Source organism: Conger conger, chromosome 3, assembly GCF_963514075.1.
Source record: "Conger conger chromosome 3, fConCon1.1, whole genome shotgun sequence".
NCBI classification, from domain to species: Eukaryota; Metazoa; Chordata; class Actinopteri; order Anguilliformes; family Congridae; genus Conger; species Conger conger.
The window spans coordinates 32,814,543-32,836,673 of NC_083762.1; the positions used below are offsets into that span (position 1 = coordinate 32,814,543).

Here is a 22,131-nt window from a genome sequence, read left to right on the forward strand (position 1 = left end):
GCTTTGAGTGTGAGCAGCTTTGGAAAAAGGAAAGCATATAGTAAGAATCCCTTATGTTCATGATATGAACAAAACATTTTGGCTTCATTATGAAACTATGGTTGGCTAAATTAAATGAATTAAATTGTTAATATATTGCAAATATCTATATATTGACAAATAATCGATTAGACTAAGCAGGAGATAATGCTCCCCTGGAGCAATGCAGGGTTAAGGGCCTAGGTCAAGCGCCCAAAGGCTGTGCGGATCTTATTGTCTATTGAGGCTATGCTGGGATCCAAACCACAAACCTTGCCTGTCCCAGTCATTTACTTTAACCACTACACGACAGGCCTCCTTAACATATCCAAAACTGTTTTGTTTTTTTACTACCTTTGTGTTGCTTTCAACGCCTGTGGTCAAATTTACTTTTGTTACAATATACATTTATGTTACAAAACACAGACGGTTTTGAAATTGTAAGGCTTGGAGTTTGAGTGGACTGAAAGGAAACAGATTCCAAGCAATTCTGTGACCAGGTAATTTTATTTAACCAGAAAAACAGAAAAGTTTTTTCTGCACCGCATAGAGCTGAACTCGATATGTCCTCCCGCTTCAAATCTCATCCCCTTTGATCTCTCCTGCAGTCACCAGGGTATCATAAATAAAAGGTCTCACAATTAGACATACCACAGAAAAAGAAACATCAGTGTTTCAGTATTTCAGAGCCATCCAAAGCAATTCAAGCAGAATGAAGAGTTTACACCTTTTTTCAGTATACAGTCCCTTCAAAAAATATTGGAACAGCAAGGCCAATTCCTTTGTTTTTGCAATACAATGAATATATTTGGGGTTGAAATAAAAAGATGAACACGAGACAAAAGTTCAGAATTTCAGCTTTTATCTTGGTATTTACACCTAGATGTGTCAAACTACTTAGAACATAGCACCTTTGGTATCAGACAATTTCTTAGGTGAGCAAAAGTATTGGAACTGAGAGTATTTAAGTAAATTAAAGTAAATAACATTTAATATTTGGTAGGATATCCCTTGCTTGCAATAACTGCATCAAGCCTGAGACCCATTGACTCCACCAAACTGTTGCATTGTTCTTTATGATGCTTTTACAGGCTTTTACTGCTGTTTTCCCTTCAATCTGCTCAGTTGAGTTCAGGTCTGGTGATTGACTTGGCCAGTCTAAACCCTTCCAGTTTGGACGCATTTCTCCTTAAATTGGCAGACTATAGATTATTGAACCCACTCCAGAAGCAGCCATGCAAGCCCATGACACTTCCTTCACTGTGCTTCACAGATGAGCTTGTATGTTTTGGATCATGAGCAGATCCCTTCTTTTCTTCACTTTGGTAGAGGTTAATCTTGGTATCATCAGTCCATAAAACTTTGTTCCAGAACTTTTGTGGCTCCTCCCTGTACTTCTTTGCTAATTGTAATCTTGCTTTCCAATTCTTACTACTGATGAGTGGGGTGCATGTTGTGGTATAGCCTCTATATTGCTGCTCTCTAAGTCTGAAGGTTGATTGAGATATGTTCTCCCCTCCCCTGTGGAGATTGTTTGTGATGTCACTGACTGATGTTTTGGCGCTTTTCTTCACAGCTCTCACAATATTTCTATGCTGTTGCTTTCCTTGGTCAACCTGTTCGATGTCTGTTGCTCAGTATGCCAGCAGTTTCTTTCTTCTTCTGGACATTCCAAGTTGTTCAAGCTATCCCCAATGCTTTCCCCACTTTTCTAAGCTTCAAACGGGTTTGCTTTTCCCAAAGACAGCTCTCTGGTCTTTATGTTGGTTTATCGTTTCTAAAACAAATGCAAAGGCAATACCCAAGGCTAAAACCAAGAGTAGACATTCAGAACTATTTATTTTTTAACCAGTCAATCTCACAGTGCAGTCAGTCACATGTTCCAATACTTTCTCTCACCTGTGGTGGTCTGATACAAAAGGTGATATGTTCTAAGTTGTTTAACAAATCTAGATACAAATATTAGGAAATAAAAGCTCATGTACATATTTTGACCTCAATTGTCTTCAGTATATAGCAAAAACAAAGGAGGGGAAGGGAATGTAGAAACTATTTTTTGTGGAAGCATTCATAAGGACAATAGACCAACATACCTTCAAACTTTTAAACAGACTGAAAACAATGAAACCCAGTATAGCTAGGCATACAGCGTAAGTTGTATGTGTACTTTGTCCATCATTTAACAACATCCAAAAAACAAGCAGGCATTTTCCCTGGCCTCAGAGACACTGGGGATACAGTCGTCCCCCCGTGGAGCAGCTTGGGCAGCCTCCTGCAACGGGCTGTCTCTGACCTGCTCTATGAGCTTGACCATGAGGCAGAGTGCCTGAGAAAATGAGGGAGGGCAATGTCTTAGGAACTGCAGGCACAGGTAAGTCTTCAACCTATGAAGGGACTTGCAGCAGGTTTTGATTGTGTTCTAAATGTGGCTAAATGTCATGTTAATTTTCAGACGATTATGCTGAAAAACTTATGTAGAACCACCAGATTAGTCTTTCTCCCTGATCACATACAACACACCAAGTCCATTCACTGGTTTAATTGACTGTAGGACAACGTATGGTCCTTTCCTAAGTGGCGCCAGTGTGCACCTAGAGTGAGCTGGATCATTTAGCAAAACCAAATCACGGGGTGGGGCTACCACTTTGTCAGTGACTTTGTTATCAGGTTTTATACCATCCCTAGAGACCACAAAACCCAAGAACAGTACAGTGTCTCTAGACAGTTGGCACTTTTGTGGATGCAATTTTAGTTATCCTTCAGTTCGTCACACAGCACTTTGAAGGAAAACGGAGCTGAAAAGTGGTCAGCTGGCAAGCAGCAAGCTCAAAAGCTGTCGCTCAATTTTGTTTTATTTTTAAGTTTTCTTCTTTCTTTCTTTTTTATTTGAATTTATTGTGTTAATCGATTATTTTTACCTGGAACCCCTGAGGGGGAAGGGCAAAGATTTTTTATAATTTATTTTGTGTTGGTGTGGGCGCTCGCTTGCAGAGCCTTACATAGCTGTCATGAACATGAGGGGGCTGCATTTCAAGACACCTCTGGAAGTGGTCTTCCAGATAAGCTTCAGTTTCTCTTGCAATGTGGCGTAAGGCAAGGCTCTACTTCTCAGAGGTAGTTCTCAATGTTAGAGTTTGTGAGAGTCCATGGCTCTCTGCTCCTGTCTTTCAAGTGGGCAGCAGCATAGTGCTTGGCCAGGTAGTCTTCCATATCTACACAGCATTCTGTTTCTACCTCTTAGGGAGAATGACTAACCAGTGCTTGCAGTCTGTGTGAGCACACCTCTTGAGTCTCATTGGGGAGCTGGAGCTCATTATGCAGGGTCGGGTTGCTGGCGTCAAACCTCTCTCGGCTTGCCCACAGCGGCCCCAGAGAATTTCCACCTGCTGCGTGTTTGCGGGTGATGAAGCAGTAATAACTTACCCACTACCTCCTGGATATTGATCATTCCATGCCGTGGTCTTGAACATGCTGGATCAGCTGATTGATCTCATCCTGACACTCATCTTCAGTGTATTGTTCGAGCTCCTCTTGCTCTTCTTGGGAGATTTAAGAGATCAGCAACAAAATCGGGGAGCAGAAACTGCTCCAAAGGACAGGGATTCTCTCCCACACCTCCTGTTGCTTAGTCAGAGGGATGGCTCATCCTGTATTATTAGCTAACAGTTATGTAAGGACGTGTTTCTCACAAGCAAGTGACGTCGTCACTATTAATTAACTTTTAAGTTGGTAACCTTTAAGCAATTGCCAAACTCCATCCATAATTACAAGCTATAAATAGCTAGTCTCTCCATGTAACACTGTTAGTGGCACAAATAAAGTTTTCTAGCAGTACTTTTTGTAGTGGCAGGCAGGCAGTTAGACAATTTGCAATTTGTTCACAAGTACAACTGGACCTATGCCTAGGCAGGTCTCAATGAAACAATTAGTGCCATCTGGTGGCAACCTGCAGCTGCTCAACTCTAAAGGTCCAATTTGTTATTCCACAAATATTAATACGATCCAATCCTTAATACGGCTTTCTCACAAATGCCCTCCAAAAATGGAGCGACAAAGGTACATCACCCCTACAGTCAACAGTGGAACAGTGAACTTCTGGCATTTATTTGGAGCAGACCCCCGGTGGAGCTTTTGGATTTAAACATCTATTTCATTGAAAATCTCAGTGTCATTATGCACACAACATTATTGACTATTCCCTTACACTTTATCAAAGCTTTAGGGGGTCTGAGCCTCCTGGGTCACTTTAAGCTCCTTCCTTCCTAAAGTTACCTTTTACACAAGGTGGAAATAAAGTATGCAGACGAACAGCCAATGAGAGCAAGCCTGTGGAAAAGGGATGCAATAAATTCAAAACTCTAACCCTTAGCCTAGACAGAAGGAAGCTGCTAATGGGGTCTCAATTCCCAGAGGAATCCTGTCTTCCAACTGTCATGTGTCTAACATTTATGCACAAAATAAAATGCGTAGGTGAACAGACTGTCCTCACCACCCCAAGGTGAAGGGTCACTTAGTGTTCAGCTCCCTCACCCTGTCGCCACAACAGGTAAATGAGTATTGTCAGTCACATACCTCACATAGTGCACAAATAAAAAATAAAAACAGAACATACTACGGGATTTGGAAAACACACCAGCCCCGATTCAAAGAAACACGGGACATAAATAGAAAGACATGCAGCTGACCTTCATCGGTAATCAGACCACACGTGGCAGACAATTGGAATCAGTAGTCAGCACAAGGGTATTGACTACATGATAACCAAAGTGAAACTAATCACCAAATTGCCAAAAATATGAAAAGCGCACCATCTAGCAGAAAGGTAGGGCCTGGAAATTCATCAGAATAGAACTGTAACAGTGGATTTGTCCAGTTATTGGCTGTGGCTCCATTATATTTATAAGTGTGCCAGGCACCGCCACAATAATCTGTATACACTCAGAAACAAAATCTATTCAGTGAGAAAAAAATCTTCCACTTCCGCTGTGTTTGAGCTACTGTAACTTTGTTTTAGTAATACTTATAGTAATCTTGGAAAACAGACCCCAAAGGGTTACCTTTTTGAAGACATCAGGATTATGTCTGTAGTCAAGGGTTCAAGAATAGTAACCATTTCATTTTGGGCATGTAATTTTCAAGCCTGTGTTAAGAAAAGGGGTGATACTTAAGGGGTTAACGAGGAAAAGGCTAGCCCATTGAAATCAAGATCAGCATTGCAAGGAGACCTGAAAACTCTGTTTATTTATTTGAAACTTCAAACGCTTGTTGGCCCATTGTTATTACATTATTGGCATTTGGCAGACGCTCTTATCCAGAGTGACGTACAGTTGATTAGACTAAGCAGGAGACAATCCTCCCCTGGAGCAATGCAGGGTTAAGGGCCTTGGTCAAGGGCCCAACGGCTGTGTGGATCTTATTGTGGCTACACCAGGATTAGAACCACCGACCTTGCGGGTCACAGTCATTTACCTTAACCACTACACTACAGGCCACCCAGCACATGTTACTTCAATCATTCCCACTGTTCTATTGTTAGTAGATCTTTTTAATAAATTACCTTTAAAAAAGTGATTTCTTCAGTTTTCCATGATTTCTCTGTGACTGCTCCACCACTTCAGCTAATATTTTCTGTGACAAACACCCAGCATTACTGATTAGTAATCCCAGTATTTTCCCCTAAAAAGTCACCAGGAAGGAGAGAGAGAAAAGATCCCTAAAAAATACCCTCTAAGCATTAATCATCAAAACTAAATCACAATGCATTCAATACAAGCAATCCTATGGCTAGCTATTGCCCAGATGTCAGCCTTACTTGGGATTGCTTGGCGATCAGATGTGTACTCTGTGTTTCCCACATAGGACCAACGGGGAAAACCAGGCTCCAGTCCCTTTTAGCTCATCCGCTGCAGGTGGTCAGAGTCTTCTGGTCCAACCAAATTGTCCAAAGGAGTAATCCAGGAATTTGCGTCAATATTCGGAAATAAAAATGGAATTTTTGCCTGCTTGGTTCTAATGAAAACATATATTTTTTAGAAAATGATAGTTTGCCTTTTTACAAGTCTACAGTAAGCCAGAGGTCCACGTACAGAAAGGCTTGTCGTTTTATTCCTTGTTTTTCTTCTGCAGAGGAAACTGGGTGTCTGTTTACTCCAGCTAGAGACCGATATTCTGGGGCATTGCTTTTTTAAATCACTGGATTAACGTCACAGTTTACAGTCCTACTGCGCCTAAAAGAATACAGTGCATAGGTGATGATGTGGGTGGAGCCAATGCATGATGTTGGCAAGGGAATTGTGGGAAACATGGTCCATGTGGAGCCCCTACATAGAGCCCCTACAGTAGAATTGAACTAAAAATAATTGAATGTGTAGCCTATTCAGAACAATGTTCAATTAAAAATATGATGTATTACAGTTTCTGCTTTACAAAGCTTTGCAGATCCCATTATTTCATGATTTGTTTATTTTCAAAAGATCTTGGCAGACACAGTTTCTGCATGTTATAATTTCAGTGCAACTTTCTTGGCTGTCAGAAAAGACAATGAAATTACAATATGTCGTGTGTATGTGTGTGTGTGTGTGTGCCTGACGACAGAACGACACTCGGTGCATGTTTGTTGTGACTGGTGACTCTCAAATCAGAACCTATGTTTGTGCGTGTGAGAGAGAGACACAGAAAGAGAAATAAAGAGAGACAGAGAGGGAGATGGGGATGGAAAAGAAGAGATAGGGGCCATTATGCTCTGGAAAGAGAGTTTATCAATAAAGACACAATATATAATATCCTCAAAGGAGAAACCTACTATAGAGAACTTAAAGGGCAAGGTCTGAGATAGAGCTATGAAATGTATCATTGCACTTGCCTGGATCTCATAACAAAAAAAACAACAACCACATTTAATGGTTGTGCTGAAAACATGCTCAAAAGATGTTCATGTGTTGAATATGAAAACAATAATTCAAACCAGTGACTATTAAAACCACTCCTTGGATAGACCCTATATTTCCACATGTCTTCCCATTGAAGGTTCCCTAAAATGGCAATATAGAATTGATAATCTGGCGCATTTGCAGTCCAGGCTAATTGGATCTATATTCCAGTGAGTACACGTCGCTGCTTTTTTCCGACAGTATACACCACAGCATCAACTGCCCCTGGCAACAGTATCCAGGGAACCTCATTCCTGAAAATGAGAAATGTATTGAGGTTTAGCCTAATGCAAAATATATTTCAGCTTCACATCTTGCTACATTACTTGCCCTTTAGGTGAGGAATTGCATTTTTTCACAATTTGGACCCAGCCTTTTGAAAAGTGACATTTATTTATTTATTTATTTATTTGCTCAAAATCACAATGGAAAAACAATGCATAAACTCAACTGGGTGAATTGATGAAGAAAAAAGCCAAAGCATAGCTCACGCTGCTTTTTGTGCATCAGCTGCAAATGCCATCCACACCATATTAGTGACTGATGCAAAAATGCCTTGACCAAGTGATGATTCAATATTATTAATTGCCGGCTGTCATTTGCAAGGGATCAATTTTAATTTGGTGCGCAAATAATGGTGCAGCGATAATAATGACTAAAAAAGGAATCATTGAGCCATGATGAGATTGATGTTGAATGACCAGCAAATAGACTTTGGTGTTTGGTGGAACAATTTATAATCTCAATTCTTAGACTTTTCAAGGAATGTACATATAAGTGACAAATGAAAGAAGAAGTGATATTAATTAGGGGGTTTAAAATGTTGTACATAGTGTGATTTCGAATGCACCTCTAAAAAGACGCAAATGCTCTCATTTTTACCCAAACATTACTGTACTTTCAGGGTACATTTGATAAATGTAATCCTTGAAGAACAAAAATGTACCTCCACTGTGTCTTTTTGAAGCACTTGCACTGTGACACTGTGTGTTTAGAAAAGTGCTATATAAATAAAGTTTTACTCACTGGCACTTTATTGAGTGTCATTCCTCATTACATTACATTACAATTACGTCTGTTATGTTAGCCGTGTGCCTCAAAATAGTCTTTAATTTATTCAGCTAAAAAAAGAAAGAAATTTCAGGCATGTGTGGCTTTAGAGGGTAAATATTCTGTCTAAATATGACAAGTATTTAATTTTGAGAGTAACAGCTGGTTAAAATTCTGGGGTTGCGACTGTGATTGGAATGAAAACCAGCATACACGGCTTGAGAACCACGGGTATAGGGAGTATGAAAAGATTTATGTTCCTGAGGCCTCAAAACTGAACCCTACCTTACAACATGGAAGGAGTTGTGCCGCAAATCCCCAAGATACTCATGGAAGACAGCAGGAATTGGTGGTCAATAGTGCCAAATGCTGCAGAGAGGGCAAGGAGGATAAGAGCTAGCCAGCAGATGATGGGTTCCCCCTCTATAGCCGGGTTCTTCCGGAGAATTCTTCCCATTGGGGAGTTTATTCTTGCCACTGTTGTTTTCTTCCCACCGGGGAGTTTTTTCATTCAATTGCTTGTTTTTTGGAGGTTCAGGCCAAATTCTGTTTTCTCTGTGAAGCATCACAGTAGCAACGTTTACATGCAGAATGTTACTTTAATTTACTTCAATTCCAAATTCCGCTTACGTGCACGCCGATTAATGTGTTTGTTTACATGGCAAGCATTTAATCATAAAAAAAAAATTGACATGCGCAGAACGATTTCGCGCAGCTACGCAATACACGTTTCTCGCACATCTCTAAATATACGTCGTGTATTACACTCAATATTACGCTCAATAATTGCATTTCTGCAGATTTTTTCAGGCAGCAGCATCAGCTGAATATAATTGTCTTTCAAATAAACAAGAGAAGGTGCGTGCAAGAGCAAATTTACCGCAATCTCCAATAAATGAATCCGTAAATGGGTAAGATTGAAAACCAGAAATTAATTTTGCCTTTTATCCCTTAGTCTTCTCCAACTGCTCCAGTGCCAATATTTCTGTGGATTCCGCTTTCTTTTTATAACACCTATTTTAAGAACTTATTCTTTGAGCCTTTTGACCATCAAAAGTGTTTCACGATTTTTTGTTCTTTTAAACCTTTAAGTATCGCCCCCATCTTGATACAACCTTGAAACTTAAATACCCATAATAAAATGCTTACTATTCTTGAACCCTTTTGATTACAGGCATAATGGTCTATCCTGAAGTGTAACCCTTTGTTTTCAAAGCGGGGTTTGTCAGAATTACTTTAAATATTACTAAAACAAAGTGAAAATACTTTCTGTTTTTGAGTGGATACAGATTATTGTGGCTGGTGTGCTTAGAAACACAATGGAGTTAGGTCACAACACTGGACAAATCTCCTTTCAAAGTTGATGACAATATCACCAAAATGAGCATTCTGCATTGTTTTTTAGGCAGTTTTCCAAAAAGGACATTTGGAAACTAAATTATATTATGGGTCTTATGAGGTAAAATGCATTTTGCTTACTAAACTATACAGCACTTTCTATCCTGTACTGTCTCAACCTCCCTCTCCTTGGACTCTCCTCAGGCATTATCAGGCCTAATAACATCTTGTATAATAAGATATTCATTGAGGTCCATTGATTGAAGTTTTTGTCAAATACCAAACCAACATCAACAAGTCACATTCCACAATTTCACATGCTATTTATTATTCAAAAGCAGGCTGGCTCCTTATTCATAAGCTTACTGAAGAATAATAAAATATTTTGAGAATGTATTTAGATGTTCACCCTATGTAAAATTGGGTCACGTTATTGTCCTTTATTGTGGAGTCAAAGGTGTTTTCACTATTCACTCAGATGAGAGATTCCTTGGAAGTCCTCCAAAGGAAGTTCTCCATTTAGACATCCAAAGGGCAGAGAAGGTGAGGTGAACCCACACTCCTTTTGCCACCTACATGTTCAAAAATAAGGTACAGTTGTCAGTAAAGCAATGGCATGCTAAAATAGGCTACAGAGATGGAACCTTGAGTATTCAAGTGGTATTTCCTTTTCCCATAGTGATTGAAAATAGCACTGTGAAAAAAAGGAAAGAATGCAATAAAACCCACACTGGCCCGGTGAGACTTGAGGGGTTAATGTTTAATCTCTTGATATTTATGGCTATGTTGTTGTCTTTGTTCATTCTTCACCTCTCTCTCTACCCACAGGCATATCCATGCCAATCCCAGTTTTTGGCTTGCAGGATGACTCCAAGGTCTTCAAGGAGGACAGCTGCTTCCTGACGGACGACAGCTTTGTGCTGGTGGGATCTCTGGTGGCCTTCTTCGTCCCCCTCACCATCATGGTGGTGACATATTTCCTGACCATCAGTGCATTGCAGACGGAGGCCACAATGTGTCTGGATCAGCTTGTACCTAGGCCCCGCTGGGCAGCGCCCCTGAGCTTCCTGCCCCAAGGTTCGTTGTCTTCTGAGAAGCTGTTCTTCTGGCGTTCGTTGAGCGGGCGGGAGGAGGCAGCCCCAGCCTTCGGCCGCAGGACCATGCAATCCATCAGCAATGAGCAGAAGGCCTCCAAGGTACTGGGTGTGGTGTTCTTCCTCTTTGTGATCATGTGGTGCCCTTTCTTCATCACCAACGTGCTGGCAGTAGTGTGCAAGGGCACCTGTGACGCAGAGGTCATGGGGGGCCTACTCAACATCTTTGTGTGGGTGGGCTACCTGTCCTCGGCTGTCAACCCGCTGGTTTACACCCTCTTCAACAAGACCTACCGCTCTGCGTTTTCCCGCTACATTCGCTGCCACTACAGGGAGGAAAGGAAGTCACTGCAGCTGATCCTAGTAAACACCATACCCCCGCTGGCCTACACTTCTACCCAGCTGCCCCTGGGCCACATCACCCCCCTCAGAAATGGGGATCCCTCCCCAAAGGTTTTAGGGTCAAATAGGCCTAGGTCCCCGAGACCTCCAAAAGACCAGAGGAAGGATGAAAATGTCAGTAGCGTTTGAAGCGCTTTTTACTGTTCTTTTACCTTGACAAGAGGGGACCATGGCAACCTGGCACATTCCATGTACTGCGACACAGAGAACCTTCAATCATGGTACATTAGATACTAGAGCGAGGCTGGGCTTAGAGATACCTTAGGTAATGCAATGCCCTTTTTTCTTCTTCTGGAAGAAAAATATTGTAAGAGATAAATTATTTTTGTCCTAAAAAATGACATATATGTATTTAATACGGTTTAAAAATCTTTGTATCCTCATGTTTTTTAAATTATATATTTGAACAGGGAGGAGAGATCTTGCACATGGATGTTTTTTTGTGTTGTTTGTGGGTATTTTTGTGCACTTTTTCTTTCATGTTTATTTTGGTTCAGGCTCTTGTGATAATGACTCATTTCATGTAGCGTGAGGCAAGGCAGGGCTATCTATAAGGCAGACACACACCACACACAACTCAGGTATAGAGAGACAAAAGCCATGCATACACACATTCACAGACACACATCCTAGATTATCTCTCCCACTGACAGGTGCTTCATGAATACAGACCCAGATCTTTACTTCTCTGTGTGCCTGCAGTTTCTTATTCTCTCCATTTCAGTACAACTGAGCAGGCAGACAGGCAGCGAACAACATTACCGCCAGGCAAAACAGATCGTTCTGTCTCTGTTTCACAGATTCCTAATTTTTTATGAGCCAGAGCTTGGCTTGGGTGGTACTCAAACCTTCCCTCTCTCCCACGTACCAGAAGTTTGATTTTGCAGAACGCCATACTGTTGTTGAAACAGCTTCACGACTTGAGGTTTTTCAGATGAAGGAAGGATTACCCAGGTTTCCAAGGAGAGAAGGGACTGAGCTTTCAGCGTCCAATCAGAATGTACAGTTGGTTGCCCAAGAAACCAGATAAGGGCTCAGAAATGAAGGGGGTGGGAGAATGAGCCCCTGGCTTGCGTCTCAATCGAGCCTAAGTCCTGTGTTCTGTGGGGCTTCTGAATTATACAGCTTCAGCCTAGCTGTGACAGACTGGGACTGTGACAGGCAGCTCTGACTCATACCTGGGTTCTGACACATACAGTACCTGGGATAATCAGGATAATTCTCACTAATACCGGGTCCAATCTGGACGACTCTGACTCACACAGTGCTTGAGGCAATCAGGGTCATTTTGGCTCATAACTGGGCCAAACAGTTGAGTCTGACTTACACCTGAGAATTTCCCTCTGAGTTTCTCTGTGACATCCCACAGATAGCCTGTGTTAGTAAGCTTCTAAAACATAACACATAACTCTAATGTTTTACAAATGTAGGGCATGTGTGTGTGTGTGTGTCCATCCATCACCTTAAAACAACTGAGGTTCACACACTGTAACTAACATTCTCTGCTGTGGAAAAAATACAAATCTTTCTCTCTTACCCTCTTACACTCAAACACAGGCACATACAGACTCACAATACACATGCATATGTATGACATGAATCACAAATACACATACATGTATAAACACACACAACTTTCACAGACAATATTAGCTTCAAAGCCTGGGAAAATCTCCTAAAACAACATTACTCATGCAAACGAAAATTAAACACATGAATTACTTAAGATATAAGCAATGATGATAAACTTGGGTTTAGCCAGTGAGATTTGTGCCCAAAGAATTAAAAATGGGTTATGGGCTATGGGCTGTGTCTATCAAGTTATTTTCACCAATTTAATGAACATATGACCAGGGGACTGTTTTTGGATGGCCATTGAACTGTTGTTGTAATTTGTTGTGCTGTGCATCATGGTGTGTATTCAAAAAATCTCTGGAAATGTCCATGTTTGCCGTTCAAGTGGAAGTGCTGTGTGGTCGTTTGTACCCTCGGCACAGACAGCTCTTGAAAAACATCAAGGCCTTTTGGCAAAGCTCTTTCAACTTCGGGGTGTGAAATGCCAGCAGGTGCCTCTGCCTGAGTGCAGAGAGCAATTCACAAGATTTGTGAGATGATGGAACAGATTATTACTGAAGGCGGAGGCCAAATCTGTCACCCCACGTGATCGTCAGACCCACGCTGCTCTTTAATCTCACACAAATACCTTCATCTGCTCTTATCTTTTTTTTCTCTCCCCACCTCAAGCTGCCCCTTTAATCATGCATAAATAATTCAGATATGCCATAATCTTTTATGCTCATAATTTATATCTCATTATCCACTCTTTTTTTAACAGCAGCTCGGCACATTAGAAAGAGGTGTTGGCACAACAGTAGCTGGCACACCTGCACATTACAAACTGGTGCTATTGCCACTATAAGTGGTAGATTCTAAAGATTAATTAACATAAAAAAATTTATTTAAATTTACATTTCAAAAAATTATAATTCAAATTTGTCTTCATGTATTATACAGCCATACAGTAGAAAGTCTCTTGAGTGTTCATCGGTTGGATTAAGAAAGTGCTGTTAGATTTACATTTTCAGGGCCAGATTTACTAAAGTGAGGAAAAACCTTGCCGTTGTGCAGTGACATCACACACACTTTGTATCCCTATAGTCAAACAAACAGTTGTCTATGGGTGTAAAGAAAAGATAGCATGATAGGAGGCAGCTTACAAAAGAAAACTTTGAGGGAAAAAGACGCAGGTGTTGGTCCGGTTCCAGCTAAGGAGATAATATTAATACCAGTTGAACAACAGGTGGAAAAATCCCTGCAAAATGAGAACGTCGTGGGGGTGCGCAAGGAATAGGCACGAATGAACTCGTAGGCCTAATGGGAGAACGTAAAACTGTATTCACAATCCATTATATAGCTAGCTACCATAATGAACGCTTATGAAGAAGTTTAAATTCAGAACTACATTTTTATACTGACTTCGATAGACGTCATGCGTCCTTCCAAAGATAGTTTCACATTATATCTGAAAATACATTAGAAGAGTAAAAACAGGTGTGAAACATAATCCTGTCTCTCCTTTCCGGAGTGTTAATGCATTCGTTCGTCCCCACCCTATTCTGCCGTGGATATGCTTAGCCTACATCCGAACACCCTTCCCCGGCATCGTGTGTGAGCTATAGGTTATAATACGGCGCATTAAAAATACCGCCTGCTTTCAGGAGTTCTAAAAATTCTCACACAAAGAAGGGAGTCACAATTAATGCCCGCCTTTGTAAATCAGATGGAATACTTAATTCGCCCAATTTAAATAATAGCCACACTGTTTTAACGCCTTAGTTTCAGGTATACATATGCCTATGCATGAACATACTGTATTTACATACATCAACAGGAAAGTTGCAGAGTGTACTCGTGAATTGCATCCTAATATTGATTTTAACCCATTGCGACCGTTTAATAAAACCCATGTGGATATTGCGACCTTATAGAGACTGTTTTTACGTCTAAAAAGAGAGTCGCAGTCTTTTAGTAAATCTGGCCTGTAGAATGCAATTAAGGCTGTTGCCTCATCTGACAGGCCTATTATCTTCCCCTTTAGCTCTTCGGTCCTATTCAAGTACATTAAGTACAAACGGAGGGACACTCCCACTCAATAAACATTTCAATAAGAGTATGGATATATTCCAGTTGTGTGGCAATCACATTTAAAGAATGTTCTAAAAACCAGAAAAACCAGACAAATTTACAAGTTGTAAATGCTTACCTTACTTTTTGGGAATGTTCTGGGGACTAAAAATTGTAAACACATGCTCGACTCCAGCAAAATGTCCCTGAACCAGCCACTGCCCCATGAAAACACTTCCAGAATGAATACCATAACACAGAACAGTACCTTGGCCATATGATCAGCTGAGTGTCATGTTTTTCAGTTCTACAGATGATGGAACCTGATGACTCAGGACGTCCCTAGGGTTACAAGTTGCAAATAGCCCCTAAGATCTGTGTATTTGCCTAAAAGTGGCTGTTTCTGTTATAGTAGTATTGTGTGTGGACCAGCATGCATGTACTGAAAAGGATACACACATAACATTTATTGTGTTTTACTCCAGCCCTGCCTTTGCTCCTGTGTACTTTGTGAGCATTGTGATTCCTGTAATAAACTGTGCTTAATCTGTTTGAACCCATGACCTTTATTGTGTCTCACAAGCTATGACTCCTACAGTGTTTTCTTTGAGTGTTCTACTGTATGCAACATTTCTGGGTGTAAAGATTTAGGATGTTCTTCCCAATCATGGTAAGTTGAGCTGCATAATTTCTAGATTTTAAATGACTTCAATTAGTTCCATATTCGTTTTATCGTATTATTTATTACTAGCCTATATGTTTGCCTACCAAGCTACAGTGTAACCTCAGGCTATTTGGAATTTTGACCATTAATTAAGTTTGATCTTTTGATCATACTATAGATAATAGGAATGGGTAACACATTGGTTTCAGTAATTTGTACGCATAGAAGCTTGAACAGTGCTCAATTTCCTGTGTTGTTGCTGCAGGTATTTAACAAGAATAGCTATGGTTCCCTGGAAATGGAGAATTTGGCCTCAGAGCACCTGAGTATGTGCACATCCCTCTGACAATATAATCAATCCGTGTTGAATATCATATTGAAATATTTTAACTATAAATATAACATTTGTGACATGGGAGAAAGCAGATGGTTGAATTTTACTTCTGTAGATGAAACATAGGAAGATTTTATTTTTTAAATGGTATTAAAAGTCCAATAAAGGGAGATTTGCTTCTTTCCTCTGAATTTGGGCTGTTCATTGGGGGTTTTTCAAATCTCAACAGGTATATTTCTCTTTTAGACAATGGAAAAGAAGGTTTGGAGGACTTGCTAGGGGAGGGAGGCTTCTTAAATGCTGCAGGAGGTGATTTTCTGCCTTCCAGAGCAATGAGTCACTGATAGCACATTATGGCTACATGTATTTTGTCTCATACTGCTTACAACAAGGACAGACCTGTATTCAAGGTATAGTTTCTGATACTTCAGAGCAAATGTATTATAATGAATATATTATTTTTATGATATACAGTGGGCTCTAGAATGATTGTCAGCCTTGATAAATATGCACAAAATGTTCTGTAAAATACTACAATTATTGACATAAGATTTATTTTCCAATATACGTAAAGTAGCTTTATTAACCCCTAAATTCTCACAGGCCCATAAGGATTTTTTTGCATTCATTTCTTTTTCGGGGCGCAATTTTCGCTGTATAACTTATTTCAGATGCCATTTCTTTATTGACAACAGTTCCTGATTTTATAGCATGTGGGTGATAAAACAAGCATGGGGGGACCTCACCTTCTCTGCATTTTGGAAATCCACATACTACAAGAAATAAGGTCAGTGTCCTTTTCACAAAAAGCATCCAGTGGACCAAATGCATAATAGTTTCTCATTCTAAAAATGTCCTCAGAGAAATGTTGATAGAATGTCCATTGTTTACTTAAATTTCTCTAGAGCAATTATCATTGCTGTCTGTTTTGCCATTGTATACTTATACAAAAGTACTTGTACATAGAAATTCTATTATCTATGTTTTGTATTGGCTCTCTCGGACACGATGAGCCCAAGTACTACTGTCTCTGACCAGTATTTGTAAGGTAGTTGCAGAGAGAATGTGTTACCCCCATCTGTGTGTAAGCAGCCGAAGCAAAGGATTAATTGGTAGAAGTATCGACAACCAACGTTTTGATACAGCTTATTAGCTAGATATTTACTTACTTTCAATTAATTGCTGCAGAAGACCAAGGGGTCCAGGAGGCCAACTAAGCGACAAGTAAGTAAATGCACTTGCTGGCAAGTTTGCAACCATTCCATTTGTTCCTTTTTATTATTGCCCTTACTGTGCTAAGTGGTATGTTTAACCGTTTATGTATTTTTTGTACCCATTACCTGACTGGTGATGGTCAAATCATCTGTGTCCTCTGAATTAACAGTTCGTTGGCTTTTCTCATGCTGATGGTTGACAAAGGGATTTTGCATGTTTGTTACTTTATTTTTATAGTGAAACAGGAAGTGATGGAATGACACAATATAGTTCCTTTAGACTGCGTTTAACTAAATTAAATTAAAATTGTATTGCCAATTTCATTGTTTGATTTTATTTACAATAATTGTAAGGGGTGTCAATAATTTTGGCACCTGTGGTTTTTGGAAAAAATCAGATTTCTAAATAAAAAACATTGAATCATGAGAGCAAAGGTATTTAAATAAAAGTATATAATTTTCCTGTATGTTTGAAGATAAAATATGGATCATTATCCATGTTGTTTATAATATGCAGCCTTTTTTCTCCATCTTTATTAAAGGTGCCAGTAATTCTGGAGCCCACTGTAACTGCCACATTCAATAGGAAATTTGCGTTCATACATCTGGTCACTGTACTGAAGCAACCCAGCAGGGTTGTATACTTTTGTGGGAGCATACAGTAACAAAGCCTACAAGGGAACTCTTTCAAACCTGTTCTCATGTCCCAACCCCCCTCCCCCTCTCTCTATCTGCCTTGATGTTAGTCCCCCCATGTTTTTCTGTATATCTCCTGTTCAAATGTTAGTCTGCTCCCTCACTCTCTCCCTCCCTGCCACTCTCTCCCCACTTGTCTTTCCACCCAGTATACACACAGTCTGTTCAGATCATTCCTGTTTTCATTAGGTGAGTTCCTAAACTGTTCACAATTTTTATCTATATTTAATAAACATGGAGAATAAGTGGGTCTGTTTGGTTCTCTATTTATGTTTTGTTACATTTTACTTGACAAGTTTGGATATGTGGTGTTCTATTTAAAATTATTGTGTATTATGGTAATGAAGTGCAATAAAAATAAAAGTCTTTGTGCTGTTAAAAAAGAAATATGGATTGACTTCAAATGTTTATTTTAATCAATTTCTTTGTTAACCCCTTAAAGTTGGGGTAGGCGATCTTTGGGCGTGAACAAAATCTGAGCAAAACAAGAGAGATACAGAAAATACAGTGGATAGAAAATGAATACACCCCCTTCAATTTTTTTTATGTCTTGTTGTGTCACGGAATGTAAATTTAATGGATTAAAGTGGGACTTGTTTTTCCCTGACCCAAAGAACACAACATACCATATGAATGCAGTGAAATTATTTTAATTTGAAAAAGAGAGTGCATTTAATGGACAAAACTGAAATTTCCTCATTTTAAGTATACACCCCCCTGAGTCAATACGTGGTGGAAGTGCCTTTGGCAGCAATTACAGCTACCAGTCTTTTTGGGTAGCTCTGCACAAGGTTGGCGCACCTGGACTTGGAGATCTTCCCCCACTCTTCTTTGCAGAACTGTTCAAGCTGGGAGAGGTTTGTTGGTTTGCGCTGATGGACAGCAACCTTCAAGTCATTCCACAAGTTTTCAATTGGATTTAGGTCAGGGCTTTGGCTTGGCCATTCCAGCACATCCACCTTGTTCTTTACAAGCCACTCAGTGGTAGCTTTGGCCTTGTGCTTTGGGTCATTTTCGTGCTGGAATATGAATTGTGGACCCATTCTCAGTCTCCCTGCAGACTTCATCAGGTTCTTCTCCAGAATATCCCTGTATTTGGTCCCATCCATCCTCCCTTCAATGTTGACAAGTTCCCCAGTCCCTTTAGATGAGAAACATCCCCATAACATTATGCTGCCACCACCATGCTTCACAGTTGGGATGGTGTTTTTTTGGTGAAGAGCGGTGTTTTTTGGTGATGAGCGTTCTGCCAGTTTGTTGCAGGTTCCCCAAGGTGTTCATGGCGGAAATGTAAATCAATATAGTGACAGAATATATTGTTTAAACGCATTAAAACTCACGGTTCTATTATTGGATTATTATTATTCTGTACTCATTAAATAAGGAGCAGGTCTGCTTTTGAATAATAAATGGCATGTGAAATTGTGGGGATGTGTTTGACTTGTTGGGGGTTGAGTATTTGATCTTGAATCATCCATCCATCCATCCATTATCTGAACCCGCTTATCCTGAACAGGGTCACAGGGGGGCTGGAGCCTATCCGAGCATACATTGGGTGAAAGGCAGGAATACACCCTGGACAGGTGCCAGTCCATCACAGGGCACACACACCATTCACTCACACACTCAAACCTACGGGCAATTTAGACTCTCCAATCTTTGGACTGTGGGAGGAAACCGGAGTACCCGGAGGAAACCCACGCAGACACGGGGAGAACATGCAAACTACTACCCACTGCACCATCAGTGCCGCCTCGATCTTCAATCAATTTATCTCAATTAATACATTATTATACATAATTATATACGTTGTTATTTTACATATTTTTTTACAGTCTTCTGGACCTGCTGCCAGATGCCAAATTTTGCCGGATAAAAAGTAATAATAAGTAATGTTTTATAATTTATTATGCAGCAGTATTTTACACCTCCACAACCCATAATATAATTTAGTTTACATGTGTCCTTTTGGAGTCTGCAAATGTCATTTTTTGGAAACCTGCCTAGAAATAGCTTAGAAGAAGCAATGCAGAATGCCCATTTTAGGTGTTATTGTCATCAAATTTGAAAGGGAAAGGGATTTACTGTGGTTCCATTGTGGTTTCTAAGCCTACCAGGGACAGCCATGAGTACCACTCAAATACAAAACTTATTTTCAATGAGAAAAAAAATCTTCCACTTCCACTGTGTTTGAGCTACTGTAACTTCGTTACTCTATAACTTTTTACTCTATATAATTCTTGGGACTATTGCAAAACAAACCCCAAAGGGTTACCTTTCAGAAGAGACCAGGAGTATGCCTGTAGTCAAAAGGGTTCAAGAATAGTAACCATTTTACTTTGGGTATGTCATTTTCAAGCTTGTATTAACAAAATGGGTGATACTTAAGAGGTTAACATATTAACTTTTATATTTCTGAATTACAGAATAAGGAAAAAATGACTAATGAGGCATGCTAACTTTTTAACTCCACAGATCATAGGCAAACTGGGTCCCAGGCGGTCTGTGTATGCAAGTTTCTGTTACAACCAATCACTTGATCAATTTAGGTTTCCATTAACATTATGTTCTTTGATACTTCATTTTTTTGATGTTTCATTTAACTTATTGAACCATAATCCAGGTTTGTGCCATTTTGTTTTGGCTCTGTCCACATTTTTCCACAAATGCTTTAGACACAGTTACCTGTTCCCCACACTTTTCCCATACTTTGGACCCTGCTGACTTCACATTTCAGAAGTGGACTCTAATGGGCAGCACGAATGGTGCAGTGGGTAGCATTGCCGCCTCACAGCAAGGAGGTCCTGGGTTGACATCCCGGTCGGCCGGGGCCTCTCTGTGTGGAGTTTGCATGTTCTCCTCTTGTATTGCATTGTTCTTGCCACTGTCAGATAGTTAGAAAAACTCATCTGTAGTTATTTAGATATATTACTTGCCATTATATTGCCTACTATTCCTTACACTCTGTTTTATATTTATGTGTGAATTGGACTTCAGTGGGTGATGACCATTGGATGTGAGGACATTTAAATTAACTACCTCTTCAACATTGGGATAATGCTAGCTTTCTGACAGGTTTTTCAGTCAGATGAAAATGTCCATCTTTTCAGTACATGTACATAGCAAAATTCTCAGTTAAATGAACTATTAAAGAGTTTATATGAGTCCATTTGGCAGTTGATGTATTTTATGACAGTTCAAATGAAAGTTGCTTTAACAGTGAACTACCAGAATTGCCTATGGGGAACCAACATTTAGTCTTGCTTATGGGGATACTGAATGCTGACAGTTTTGTCGCGGCCTGAAAAGAGCGCAGAGACGCATTGAGTGCTTACACAGCGCCCCCTGTTGATCAGTAAGGAGAATGCAATCGGAAAACAACTACAGACAGGGAAATACTGCTGGACTGAATACACATTCCTCGCTGCAGAGGAGTCGTCTCCTCAGACGTGTCTGTCTCTTAATTTGGACCTTTGAAGAAATGGCCTTGAGGAACTGCACTCCTCCACAACCACCTGCACTGAAACTATGTATTAAGCTGTATGGTGAACATGCATGTTTTAGAGTTACAGCGGGTCCTTTTAAAATCTCAATTATTACTATTATATCTTAATCTAGATTCCTGATTGTGGATAACCTCTGTGTTAATAACAGAAACAAGAGGTTTAAGAAATCCCTTACCCAGTCAAAGCAGAAGTCTACAGTATCCCTGGTCTTTATTGTCTGTTCGGGTGCAGAGGGGAATGTGGGGAGAGAAGCATGCATGACTGATAGGATAGTATATACAGCAGCAGAAGCCTGTTAAACCATGGCATAAGGAGGCCAGGTTTCCACACTGCTGTAGTGTGCCTCCGAGACAGGGCCTGAGAAAAAGAGGGGATCAAGGAGAGGTGGGAGGAGAATTTAAAAAACGAGTATTTACCTTCTTTTTATCTCTTTAAAAAATATTGGTGCCTAATGAGGTGCTACAGCCTAGCTCCAGAGGGGATTGTCCCTTGCTTGGGGACATGTTGACGCCTCATGAGTCCAAGGGCCCCTGGTCCAAACTCGGAACACAACCAGTTGAATTCAAAAACAGCTTTTAAAAACCATGTATATTGACATATTTTCAACATAACAGCAGAGCAGTCAATCCTGTCATATATCAGTGTTAAAGGCTAAGCAGAAGCCTGCAGGGTGGGCATGGGTGGTCTTCACTGTTATTACTATTGAAATCAGCTGTGGCACCCTTTCCTTTATTTAGAAGTACTTTCCATCATGGATTACAGGCAAGCTTAATCAAATAAATCTGAGTACTGGGATTCTGGGGATCTGACCAGTAATTACTGACAGTCCCCATATCAATACAAGCTACCAAGTAAGGCCCCAGTGCTCTCCTTTTCCACTTATTGTCTCATCCAGCTAAATCCTCTGTTTAGTGTTGAAAGGAAAAGCAAAATTGGGCGGCAGTCCCAGTGTAGACCACCTGTGACGAAATATCTGCTCAACGTCTTTGGACTGAAGATGTGCGTTCTACAACCTCAGTACAGCCCGGTGTTTAACAGCTTCATCTACCCCAGTTGTCCTGTTTGTATTGTTTTGTACACTTCTGTAATATTGAATAATTAATTAAAGACCAAATACTAATGCCCTGAAATGTTATTTGCGACTGAAATCAGCACAATCTTGCTTGTATCATGTCGCATTGTCAACATAATCGACTTTGAAGACCGCAGCGATTTAAAAGTTTTTTTCAACTTCATCCTCGTCTCTTTTCAAACTGCGCCAC

At 40.1% G+C, this 22,131-nt stretch overlaps 1 protein-coding gene across 1 annotated transcript in view; it reads left to right on the forward strand.

The window, feature by feature from the left end:
* LOC133123453 (5-hydroxytryptamine receptor 2A-like) overlaps positions 1 to 10,960 on the forward strand; it is a 39,028-nt gene extending 28,068 nt beyond the window's left edge. Inside the window, exon 3 of the mRNA XM_061233918.1 lies at positions 10,164 to 10,960. Within this exon, the coding sequence (XP_061089902.1) occupies positions 10,164 to 10,960 (797 nt within the window). The remainder of the gene's footprint in view (positions 1 to 10,163) is intronic.
* The last annotated feature ends 11,171 nt before the right edge of the window (positions 10,961 to 22,131 follow it).